At 45.6% G+C, this 13,003-nt stretch overlaps 1 protein-coding gene across 1 annotated transcript in view; it reads left to right on the top strand.

Annotated features, from left to right (window-relative positions):
- Positions 1-5,696: 5,696 nt before the first annotated feature.
- LOC137414435 (uncharacterized) overlaps positions 5,697-13,003 on the top strand; it is a 15,628-nt gene continuing 8,321 nt past the window's right edge. The window contains exon 1 of the mRNA XM_078777667.1: positions 5,697-6,060. Coding sequence (XP_078633793.1) covers positions 5,953-6,060 — 108 coding nt within the window. The 5' untranslated portion in view covers positions 5,697-5,952. The remainder of the gene's footprint in view (positions 6,061-13,003) is intronic.

Here is a 13,003-nt window from a genome sequence, read left to right as displayed (position 1 = left end):
GACCCAGAGGACCCAAATGACCCAGAGGACCCAAATGACCCAGAGGACCCAAATGACCCAGAGGACCCAAATGACCCAGAGGACCCAAATGACCCAGAGGACCCAAATGACCCAGAGGACCCAAATGACCCAGAGGACCCAAATGACCCAGAGGACCCAAATGACCCAGAGGACCCAAATGACCCAGAGGACCCAAATGACCCAGAGGACCCAAATGACCCAGAGGACCCAAATGACCCAGAGGACCCAAATGACCCAGAGGACCCAAATGACCCAGAGGACCCAAATGACCCAGAGGACCCAAATGACCCAGAGGACCCAAATGACCCAGAGGACCCAAATGACCCAGAGGACCCAAATGACCCAGAGGACCCAAATGACCCAGAGGACCCAAATGACCCAGAGGACCCAAATGACCCAAATGACCCAGAGGACCCAGAGGACCCAGAGGACCCAAATGACCCAGAGGACCCAAATGACCCAGAGGACCCAAATGACCCAGAGGACCCAAAGGACCCAAATGACCCAAATGACCCAGAGGACCCAGAGGACCCAGAGGACCCAGAGGACCCAAATGACCCAGATGACCCAGAGGACCCAGAGGACCCAAAGGACCCAAATGACCCAAAGGACCCAGAGGACCCAGAGGACCCAAATGACCCAGAGGACCCAGAGGACCCAGAGGACCCAAATGACCCAGAGGACCCAAATGACCCAGAGGACCCAAATGACCCAGAGGACCCAAATGACCCAGAGGACCCAGAGGACCCAGAGGACCCAAATGACCCAAATGACCCAGAGGACCCAAATGACTCAGAGGACCCAAATGACCCAGAGGACCCAAATGACTCAGAGGACCCAAATGACCCAGAGGACCCAAATGACCCAGAGGACCCAAATGACCCAGAGGACCCAGAGGACCCAAATGACCCAGAGGACCCTCTGGGTCAATAAAAGTTGAAACTGGGCAAATGTCAATGAAAATTTGCCAATTTGTCAATTGTGAAAATTTGAATACTAGTAGCAATTTTACAAAAACCATGGCATAATTTCAAATCTTGACCCGAGATGATAATTATGCTACATCATTATGCTGCCGGTTCTGCTGCGAACTACTTCACCATGGAAAGTACCATATGAATAATAATTTCCATGTGCCAACCTGGGCGGAATCCAAGTGGATTCACTTGACTTGTTATTATTATTTTTGTATACAGAATCGAGGCTTGTGTAAGAGCTAACACAGTGAACATGAAAACATGCACAGACACATAAAACATGCAATGAAGGGAGCGGGAGACAAGAGGGGGAGGGAGAGGGAAGCATACAAGCACAACAACAGGAGAAACTAGAACGGGCACTCGGTAGAGCGCATACCTTCGCCGCAGCTACTGTTCTGTACTTGGCATGGGAGTGTAGGGAACAGAACAACAAAAATACGATTTTGACCTTTTCGTGACCTTGACCTTGACCTTTGACCCGATTGCTCCCAAAATCTAATCAAATGTGTCCCGTATAATAACCAATCATCCCACCAAATTTCATGCAATTCGGTTGAATACTTTTTGAGTTATGCGATTAACATACACACACACACACATACAAATAAATACACAGCGATCAAAACATAACCTTCCGCTTTTGCGAAGGTAAACAGGGACGTCGGTAGATCTGTTGAAGGGGGAGGGCTAGGGGAGGAGGGAGAGGTACACGGTTTAAAGCAAATGAACACTTCTAGGAATTTCAGGAAAGAAGTTGGGGATTTAAAGAGGCGGATTTGGGGTGTTTTAACGGGGGTAGAAAAGATCAAGGTTTTGGATGGGGGAAGATAAGAGATGATGGTGAACAGCTGCTTTAAAGACCTGGAGGGAGGAAAGGGATTGAAGAGAGTGTGGGAGTTTGTTCCAGAGGTGGGAGAAAAGAGGAATGAAGGAGTGAAGATGAGAAGAGAGTCTTGATTTTGGCAGTTTAACCATAAGAGGGTTGCTGGCAGATCTTGTGCGACCTGTAGGAATATTTTAGGGACAGAGCACAGACAGAGCAGGGGGGAGCAAGGCCGGAGAGGAGTCGGTAGAAGACTGAAAAACCACCTGCCTGCGGTGAGTGAGTGAAAAGCCCTCAGAATCAGCTTCATCGTGGGAGATTCCAATGATTCTGAATACTTTGGTTTCAACGGCGTGAGGCAGGAGCACCAGCCCAGAGGGGACAGCAGTATTCCATTGAGCTGCGGATGAAAGCCTTGTATGTGGTGTGGAGCTCAGGTGTGCCCAGAAAGGACTTCGCACGATGGAGGATGCTCAGTCGGCGACTGGCTTTGGAGGCCAGCTTGGAAATGTGGTTTTCCCAGGAAAGATCATGGCAGATAGTGAGACCCAAAAGCTTGAGTGACAGAACTTCTTCAAGAGGATTGTTCAGAAATTAGATGGGAGGGTTGTCCAGACCGTCTTTTCGGAGAGACAAAGTGAGATTGGTCAGGATTGAAGGACATGTTCCACTTGTTTGACCAGTCTGTGATTTTGTCCAGGTCTGCAGAGAGTGAGGGGGCTGCAGACTGCCGATCTGAGGGATGAGGAATGGAGCGGCAGAGAGTGGAGTCATCAGCAAAGAGATAGAGAGGATTTTCCAGAGAGTCGGAGAGATCATTGATGAAGACCAGAAAAAGCACAGGCCCAGAACACTACCTTGGGGAACTCCAGCCAGAACAGGAAGGGGAGAAGAGAGAATTCCATTCAGGGCGACACAGTGACTGCGACCAGAAAGGAAGTCTGCAAGCCATGCGTGGAGATTTCCATGGATACCATAGGAGGAGAGTTTGGTGAGCAGAGGTTGGTGTCAGACCGTATCGAAGGCACGTGATATGTCAAGGGAGACAGCTCTGATTTCCTGTTTGGCATTGAGGACCTCCATCCATTGTTGAGACGTCAGAAGCAGCATGTCCAGAGTAGAGTGACCTGGTCTGAATCCAAATTGATGATCAGAGATCAAGCCATTGGAGAAGAGGAAGGATTTGATATCCGAAGCAATGATGGATTCCATGACTTTGCTGATTATTGGGAGCAGGCTGATTGCTCTGTAGTTGCAAGGATCTGTTTTTGCATCTTTCTTGTGTAAAGCGGTGATGTTGGCTGATTTCCAAGCTGATGGCAGATGACCTTGAGCAATTATTGAATTAATTATTTAATTATTCGATTAACGACTTAATTTAAAAAAATTTAAGTTATAGATTCGGATGAAACGGTGGTAGTTCAGGTATTCCATTAGCCAATTGATTAATTATTTAATTATTTTATGATTATTATTTATTTATTTTCATTATTAATCATTTATTTATTTTCTTTCTCTTCTGGGCAATATCGCAGGCATCTTTTGAGCTTGGAAGCTAATATTTGGACACAAGAGTGACCAAGTGATGTGGCTATAAAAGATATTTTTGATTTATTGATTAATCAATTAATCGATTAATTGTGTATCGATTAAGCAATTAATTATTTGATTTTTCCGATTATTGACTTATTTAATTTATTTTCAAAAAGTTACAGCTTCGGATGAAGCACTGTTGGTTTCGGAATGCTATTAGCCAATTTATTGTTAAGAAAATATTTTATGATTATTTTTTATTGATTTTAATTATGCAATTAATCAATCAATTATAATTGTACACCTCACCCTCCCAATACAGTCTCTATGTCTATGAGCTGCACGCGGCGCCCCGGCGATGCCGCGGTGGAGGTTATTTATTTATTTGGCATGGGGGCGGTGTACTTTGAATGTATTTGTACTTGGCTCTTTATCTTTTCCCCAGAAGAGTACATCAAAAAAAGAAATTTAATGTTCAGTTTGATTGACCAGGGAGAATTTTTGCCATATAGGGTATATAATCACAGCCCTGATGCTTTATAGGATAACTTTTATACTTATTTTCCCAGTTGTAAACAACTGATCAACAACACATTCACTACATGATTATTTCATCTTCTCCATTAAACAAGACAAAGTTCAATAATGTTCCGGAACAACTCTTTTGCCAAAAATCCCTGGTCAATCATCAAACTCTGATCAAATTTGTTTTGTCAGGCCTACTCTTCTGGGAACAAGAGAAACAGACGTGGCTGCGTTATCAAACAAATAACCTTCCAACTGACCTTTTCCTCCACCGGCCACATGTGCTGTAGATTACACACGTTTTGGCATCTGTGTGAAGTACCGTATTGATGTAAAAAGAGGTGACAGCCTATTCTTGAAATCCTGGAACCGGCAAAGATCAAGGTGGATGAATAACAGCATCTAAAGATGTGTAGAAAATTGTACCTGTAAAATAGAAGACGTTAAAAGTTTTGTTTCAGTGTTTTTACCCAAGATGGTACTTGATTGACCATGTTTTGGCATGACAATGAACAAGAGGGAGTTTCATCCATCAGCAGGTCAAAACAATGCTAACTAGAACGGGCACTCGGTAGAGCGCATACCTTCGCCGCAGCTACTGTTCTGTACTTGGCATGGGAGTGTAGGGAACAGAACAACAAAAATACGATTTTGACCTTTTCGTGACCTTGACCTTGACCTTTGACCCGATTGCTCCCAAAATCTAATCAAATGTGTCCCGTATAATAACCAATCATCCCACCAAATTTCATGCAATTCGGTTGAATACTTTTTGAGTTATGCGATTAACATACACACACACACACACAGACATACAAATAAATACACAGCGATCAAAACATAACCTTCCGCTTTTGCGAAGGTAATGATGTATTATGGTAACATCATGGTACTGAGTATCAGGTCAGGTATATTATGTTCAGGGTTGGAACTCTTTACTGGCGTTCTGATAACGGGGCAAGAACCCTACGGTGTTAGAAACCAGACATGACCAACGTGAGGATTTTCTACGTCCCCCTCATTCTCTTCATCCTCCTCACCTGCGGATAGGTGGAGAAGCCAGTTTAGTTGGCGACCATCCACACATCGGGTAGCATCAGCTTAAACGTGTTATCTGCAACTATCGGGGGATGCCTCTTCGTGGTGGTTGTACCACCCAACGCAAGTCGGGGGTCAAATCTTCCCCATTCTTCCCTGCTGCCTGGATTTGTCAGGTCAGTGCGGTCACGGTCAGAGTGCTGATCACGTTCCCCATGGACCGTCTCTCTCTCTCTCTGTCTCTGTCTCTGTCTCTGTCTCTGTCTCTGTCTCTGTCTCTGTCTCTCTCTCCCTCTCTGTCTCTGTCTCTCTCTCCCAACTTCGTGAAGGCCGGATACGCAATCTTGTATGTGGGGGATCTCTGGGCTACTCCTGTGAGATCGACCGGCTGTCTCCGTGCCACGGCCTTGTTAGAGAGAACTTCCAGGGCTATACAACAACAACAACATGTTATCTGTGACTACCAACAAAACCCAAAATGACAAAAACAGGCCCTGCACAATGAAATAAACACATTATTACAAAATTGATGGATTCAACATTTCACATCGTTGACGGATACTTTGTACAACGAGGAAGACAGGCAGACAAACACCACCATTCTTCATCAAAACACTCCTCCAATTGAGATGGTATTTAAAAATGAAACCCAAATGTTTCCGTGACCTGGAAAAGAACTCGCCGATAAATGAACTCTCCTCTCGACCAATCACAGCAGTGTTTCCCTAACCCAGGATGAACCTGAACTGCATGTCAGCATGTTCCAACATTACAGACATTCTGTTATCTGGGACAAAGGTTCGAATTACAGACATTCTGTTATCTGGGACAAAGGCTCGATGAATGAAGCCAAAAAAATCGTTCACTGCGAAAATTTCCCTGATTTCGATGTCAGGGCAAACAATCGGTGATAAATAAAGATGGTAACACATGAACAACACGACATTCAACCAGCACAACTGAGCCGAGTGGAAGTGGTTGCATCATCTTTCTTTTTCCTCTCTTCCTCTCTCGATTGTCTAACCATCCACGATGAGGTCGTGGATCCTGACACCACTGCTGTTGATTCTCTGCTTGGCGATCAGTATCTGCACAGCAAGGAATGTGATGAGCAGGATGGATGAACAGGATGAGCATTTGGTGAGCAACTGTTGGTTCTTTTTTTGAATATTCCATCGATGTTGTTTATGAGATCTTGGGTCTGGTTTATTGTGTTTACTAGGTTGTGGTTCAACAGGTGAGACATTACACAGAGATTATTGAACAAAACCAGTGACATTCACCATGACATGGCTCCAAATTGATTGGTAGTAATACTATTTCACCATGACATGGCTCCAAATTGATTGGTAGTAATACTATTTCACCATGACATGGCTCCAAATTGATTGGTAGTAATACTATTTCACCATGACATGGCTCCGAATTGATTGGTAGTAACACTATTTCACCATGACATGGCTCCGAATTGATTGGTAGTAACACTATTTCACCATGACATGGCTCCGAATTGATTGGTAGTAATACTATTTCACCATGACATGGCTCCGAATTGATTGGTAGTAACACTTTCACCATGACATGGCTACAAATTGATTGGTAGTAATACTATTTCACCATGACATGGCTCCAAAGTGATTGGTAGTAATACTATTTCACCATGACATGGCTCCAAAGTGATTGGTAGTAATACTATTTCACCATGACATGGCTCCAAATTGATTGGTAGTAATACTATTTCACCATGACATGGCTCCAAAGTGATTGGTAGTAATACTATTTCACCATGACATGGCTCCAAATTGATTGGTAGTAATACTATTTCACCATGACATGGCTCCAAATTGATTGGTAGTAATACTATTTCACCATGACATGGCTCCAAATTGATTGGTAGTAACACTATTTCACCACGACATGGCTTCAAATTGATTGGTAGTAATACTATTTCACCACGACATGGCTCCAAAGTGATTGGTAGTAATACTATTTCACCATGACATGGCTCCAAATTGATTGGTAGTAATACTATTTCACCACGACATGGCTCCAAATTGATTGGTAGTAATACTATTTCACCATGACATGGCTCCAAATTGATTGGTAGTAACACTATTTCACCAGGACATGGCTCCGAATTGATTGGTAGTAATACTATTTCACCATGACATGGCTCCGAATTGATTGGTAGTAAAACTATTTCACCACGACATGGCTCCAAATTGATTGGTAGTAATACTATTTCACCATGACATGGCTCCAAATTGATTGGTAGTAATACTATTTCACCATGACATGGCTCCAAATTGATTGGTAGTAATACTATTTCACCATGACATGGCTCCAAATTGATTGGTAGTAATACTATTTCACCATGACATGGCTCCAAATTGATTGGTAGTAATACTATTTCACCATGACATGGCTCCAAATTGATTGGTAGTAATACTATTTCACCATGACATGGCTCCAAATTGATTGGTAGTAATACTATTTCACCATGACATGGCTCCAAATTGATTGGTAGTAATACTATTTCACCATGACATGGCTCCAAATTGATTGGTAGTAACACTATTTCACCACGACATGGCTCCAAAGTGATTGGTAGTAATACTATTTCACCATGACATGGCTCCAAATTGATTGGTAGTAATACTATTTCACCATGACATGGCTCCAAATTGATTGGTAGTAACACTATTTCACCACGACATGGCTCCAAATTGATTGGTAGTAATACTATTTCACCATGACATGGCTCCGAATTGATTGGTAGTAACACTATTTCACCATGACATGGCTCCGAATTGATTGGTGGTAATACTATTTCACCATGACATGGCTCCGAATTGATTGGTAGTAATACTATTTCACCATGACATGGCTCCAAATTGATTGGTAGTAATACTATTTCACCATGACATGGCTCCGAATTGATTGGTAGTAACACTATTTCACCATGACATGGCTCCAAATTGATTGGTAGTAACACTATTTCACCATGACATGGCTACAAATTGATTGGTAGTAATACTATTTAACCATGACATGGCTCCGAATTGATTGGTAGTAACACTATTTCACCATGACGTGGCTCCAAATTGATTGGTAGTAACACTATTTCACCATGACATGGCTACAAATTGATTGGTAGTAATACTATTTCACCATGACATGGCTCCGAATTGATTGGTAGTAACACTATTTCACCATGACATGGCTCCAAATTGATTGGTAGTAACACTATTTCACCATGACATGGCTACAAATTGATTGATAGTAACACTATTTCACCATGACATGGCTCCGAATTGATTGGTAGTAATACTATTTCACCATGACATGGCTTCAAATTGATTGGTAGTAATACAATTTTTTTTTTTTTTTTTTTTTTTTTAGTATACAAGATCGAGGCTCGTGTGAAAGAGCGAACATTAATCACACCGAGACAAACCGACACATAAAACATATAACATCGGGAGCGGTAGACAAGATGGGGAGAGAGGGGGAAGGACAAACACAACATTTGAGAGCAGGGACCGAGAGACATGGAGACATGGAGACATCGAGAGATCTGAGAGAGGGCGAGGGCTTTGGGGGGGGGGGGGGCAAGGGAAGGGGGCGGTGGGAGAGGTATAAAACATATGGACACTGCCAGGACTTCCAGGAAAGAAGTTGGAATTTCAAACAAGGTGGATCTGGGGTGAATTAGCAGGGGTAGAAAAGATCAAGGTTTTGGATGGGGGAAGATAAGAGATGGTGGTGAACAGCTGTTTTAAAGACCTGGAGGGAGGAGTGGGATTGAAGGGAGTGAGGGAGTTTGTTCCAGAGGCGGGAGAAAAGAGGAATGAAAGAGTGAAGGTGAGCAGAGAGCCGAGATTTCGGCAGTTTAACCATCAGAGGGTTGCTGGCAGATCTTGTGCGACCTGTAGGAATATTTGGGGGACAGAGCACAGACAGAGCTGGGGGAGCAAGGCCGGAGAGGAGTCCGTAGAAGACAGAAAGACCACCTACCTGCCTGCGGTGAGTGAGTGAAAGGTCCTCAGAGATAGCTTCATCGCGGGAGATTCCAATAATTCTGAAAGCTTTGGTTTCAACAGCGTGAAGCCGAGCTAGGTGTGAGGCAGGAGCACCGGCCCATAGGGGAGAACAGTATTCCATTGAGCTGCGGATGAAAGCCTTGTATGTGGTGAGGAGCTCAGGTGTGCCAAGGAAGGACTTCGCACGACGGAGGATTCCCAGTCGGCGACTGGCTTTGGAGGCCAGCTTGGAAATGTGGTTTTCCCAAGAAAGATCATGGCAGATAGTGAGACCCAAAAGCTTGAGCGACAGAACTTCTTGGAGAGGATTGTTGAGAAAGTAGATGGGAGGGTTGTCCAGTCGATCTTTTCGGAGAGACATAGTAAGAGTGTGAGATTTGTCAGGATTGAAAGACATGTTCCACTTGTTGTTTTCTTTTTTTCTTTTTTTTCTTTTTTTGTATACTGAATCGAGGCTCGTGAAAGAGCTAACATTAACTTCACAAACAAATCGACCAGACAAACAAAATACACAAAAAGAGGGAGCGGAAGACAAGATGGGGAGAAAAGGGGAAGCACACACACACAACATCCGAGAGCAGGGAGATGTGTGGAAGGGAGAGGGCCCGGGGGGAGGAGGCGTGGGAAGGGGGGGGGGGAGGGAGAAGTATAAAGCACAAGGACACCAAGGACTTCCAGGACAAAAGTTGGTATTTAAAAAAGTGGAATTGGGGTGAAATTAGTGGGGGTAGAAAAGATCAAGGTTTTGGATGGGGGAAGATAAGAGATGGTGGTGAACAGCTGTTTTAAAGACTTGAAGGGTGGAGTGGGATTGAAGAGAGTGAGGGAGTTTGTTCCAGAGGTGGGAGAAAAGAGGAATGAAGGAGTGAAGGTGAGCAGAGAGTCTTGATTTTGGCAGTTTATCCAAAAGAGGGTTGCAGGCAGATCTTGTGCGACCTGTAGGAATATTTGCGGGACAGAGCCCAGAGAGAGCTGGGGGGGCAAGGCCAGAGAGGAGTTGGTAGAAGACGGAAAGACCACCAACCTGCCTGCGGTGAGTGAGTGAGTGAGAGGCCCTTGGAGTTAGCTTCATCGCGGGAGATTCCAATGATTCTGAATGCTTTGGTTTCAACAGCGTGAAGGCGAGCTAGGTGTGAGGCAGGAGCACCAGCCCAGAGGGGAGAGCAGTATTCCATTGAGCTGTGGATGAAAGCCTTGTATGTGGTGAGGAGCTCAGGTGTGCCAAGGAAGGACTTCGCACGACGGAGGATGCCCAGTCGGCGACTGGCTTTGGAGGCCAGATTTGAAATGTGGTTTTTCCAGGAAAGATCATTGCAGATAGTGAGACCCAAAAGCTTGAGTGACAGAACTTCTTGGAGAGGATTATTCAGAAAGTGGATGGGAGGGTTGTCCAGTCGGTCTTTTCGGAGAGACATCGTAAGAGTGTGAGATTTGTCAGGATTGAAAGACATGTTCCACTTGTTTGCCCAGTCTGTGATTTTGTCAAGGTCTGCAGAGTGAGGAGGCTGCAGACTGCCGATCTGAGGGATGAAGAATGGAGCGACAGAGAGTAGAGTCGTCAGCAAAGAGATAGAGAGGATTTTCAAGAGAGTCAGAGAGATCATTGATGAAGACCAGAAAAAGCACAGGGCCCAGAACACTGCCTTGGGGAACTCCAGCCTGAACAGGAAGAGGAGATGAGAGAAACCCATTCAGGGCCACACGTTGACGACGAGAGAGGAAGTCCGCCAGCCATGCGTGGAGATTTCCATGGATACCAAAGGAGGAGAGTTTGGTGAGCAGAGCAGGGTGCCAGACCGTGTCGAAGGCACGTGATATGTCGAGGGAGACAGCTCTAATTTCCTGTTTGGCATTGAGGACCTCCATCCATTGTTGAGACAGCAGAAGCAGCATGTCCAGAGTAGAGTGACCTGGTCTGAAATCAAATTGATGATCAGAGATCAAGCCATTGGAGAAGAGGAAAGATTTCATATCCGAAGCAATGATGGATTCCATGACTTTGCTGATAATTGGGAGAAGGCTGATTGGTCTGTAGTTGCTAGGATCTGTTTTTGCACCTTTTTGTGCAAAGCGGTGATGTTGGCTGATTTCCAAGGAGATGGCAGTTGACCTTGAGTAAAAGAGAGGGTGAAGAGAACAGAGAGAGGGTGAGATAGAGCAGCAGAGCAGGATTTTAGGACCCGTGGGCTGATGCCGTCGGGTCCAGTTGCAGAATCAGAGTCGAGGGTTGACAAACTTTTCCACCTTGTCAGGAGGAAAGGACACGGAGTCCAGGAGCAGCTGGGTACGACTGGGTACGGTGGGTACAGAGAGGGATGGGTTTGGGACACAAGATTTAGAGGCAAACACAGAGTTGAGGCATTCAGCTTTTTCACGTGCGGAGTCAGCTGTGTAGCCGTTTGAGGTAAGGGAGGGGATGGAGGGGGAACAAACACCAGAAACGGATTTGACCAGACGCCACCAGGATTTGGAAGAGGGAGACAGATAAGAGAGTTCGGTCTTGAGAACGGAGAGATATTGTTTCCTGGCTCTCCTGAGGGTGGACACACACTTGTTTCGGGCTTTGTGAAAGGAAATGAGATTTCCTTCCGTTGGATTTGCTTTCCAGGAGACGAAGGCAAGTTGTTTCTGGGCAACAGCCTCACCACAAGATTCCGTGTACCATGGACGGGAGGAAGGGTATGACAACTGAAGACGAGATGGGATAAATCTGTGCATGAGAGAGAGAGCAATTTACTTTGGAAGAATTCCCAGGATGAGTTGATGTCAGAGGTGGTAGAGATGGGAGACCAGTCCAGATGATTGATGGCTGCTTGAAGACCGTGCCAGTTGGCCTGAGTGAAATGCCAGACTCGTCGACGCTGAGCAGGCTCCCTGAGGATGGTCAGAGAGATGTCCACTTTAACAAGGACATGATCAGATAATCCGATTGGAGCAGAAGAAGAGCAGCAGACATTTTCAGGGAAGTTAGTCATAACCAAGTCCAGAAGAGAAGATGTTCCGTTGACTGAGATCCGGGTCGGGAAATTGACAGATTGTGTCAGTCCCAGTGAGTCGCAGAAGTCCTTTGCTGAGGAGCCATGGCTGGTGAGAGAGGTACCCACACCCAGCCAACTGGCATGATGACAGTTGAAATCACCACATATGAGGAAGAGAGAGTTGGGATGAGTAGATAGAAGTTGGTCCATATTATCAGACAGCGAGATGTAGATGGAGTCATCACTGTTTGGTGGACGGTACAACACACATATGAACAAGAGGTGGGAGCGAAGGGGAAGCCGTAGCCAGAGGTATTCCTGGGGGTGAGGTGGAGAGAGTGCAGTGCAGGGCGAGTGAGGAAGAGAGTTTTTGATAATGATAGCAACCCCGCCTCCAGGAAGAGGCTCAGGTCTATCATACCGGAGGAGGGAGTAGCCCGGGAGAGATACTAAGGAATCAGAGACATCATAAAGGAGGAAAGTTTCTGTTGAGCAGATCACGTCTGGTTTGACAGAAGCAACCTGTATGGAGAGATCAGTTAAGTTTGAACGAAGGCCCCGGATGTTTGAGGTCCATACCGTTAATGAAGAGGAAGGGGGAGCATCAGATACAGAACAGGGGGGAGGAGGGGTAGGGTAAGATGTGGAAGAGGTGGGAGAGGTAGGGAGAGCTGTTGAAGGTGTGTCAGAGATTTCAGAATAGCTCGGAGAAAGGGAAGGATGGGGCGGACAAAAGGTTTGATGGTGATTGGGTGAGGCACAATGAGGTGTTATTTGAGGAGGGGGAAGAGCGAGGCAGAAGGTTGGGGGAGATGGAGGTGAGAGTTGGAAGGGGGAAGAAGCGGGGAGGACGCTTTGAGGAGGGGGAGTGAGAGGGGGGAAATTGAGAAGCAATGAGGGTGGGGAGATTTGAAGGGGAGGGGTGAGGGGGGAGTTTGGGAGGGAAGGGACAAGGGGAGGGATTTGAAAGGGATGGGATATGGGGGAGATTTGGAGGGGAGGGGTGAGGCAGGAGTCTAGGAGGGGAGGGGTGAGGGGGCGTCTTGGCGGGGAGGGGAGAGG

This window comes from Myxine glutinosa, chromosome 5, assembly GCF_964187855.1.
Source record: "Myxine glutinosa chromosome 5, kmMyxGlut1.1, whole genome shotgun sequence".
Classification (NCBI taxonomy): domain Eukaryota; kingdom Metazoa; phylum Chordata; class Myxini; order Myxiniformes; family Myxinidae; genus Myxine; species Myxine glutinosa.
This window is presented reverse-complemented; position numbering and strand designations above follow the sequence as displayed.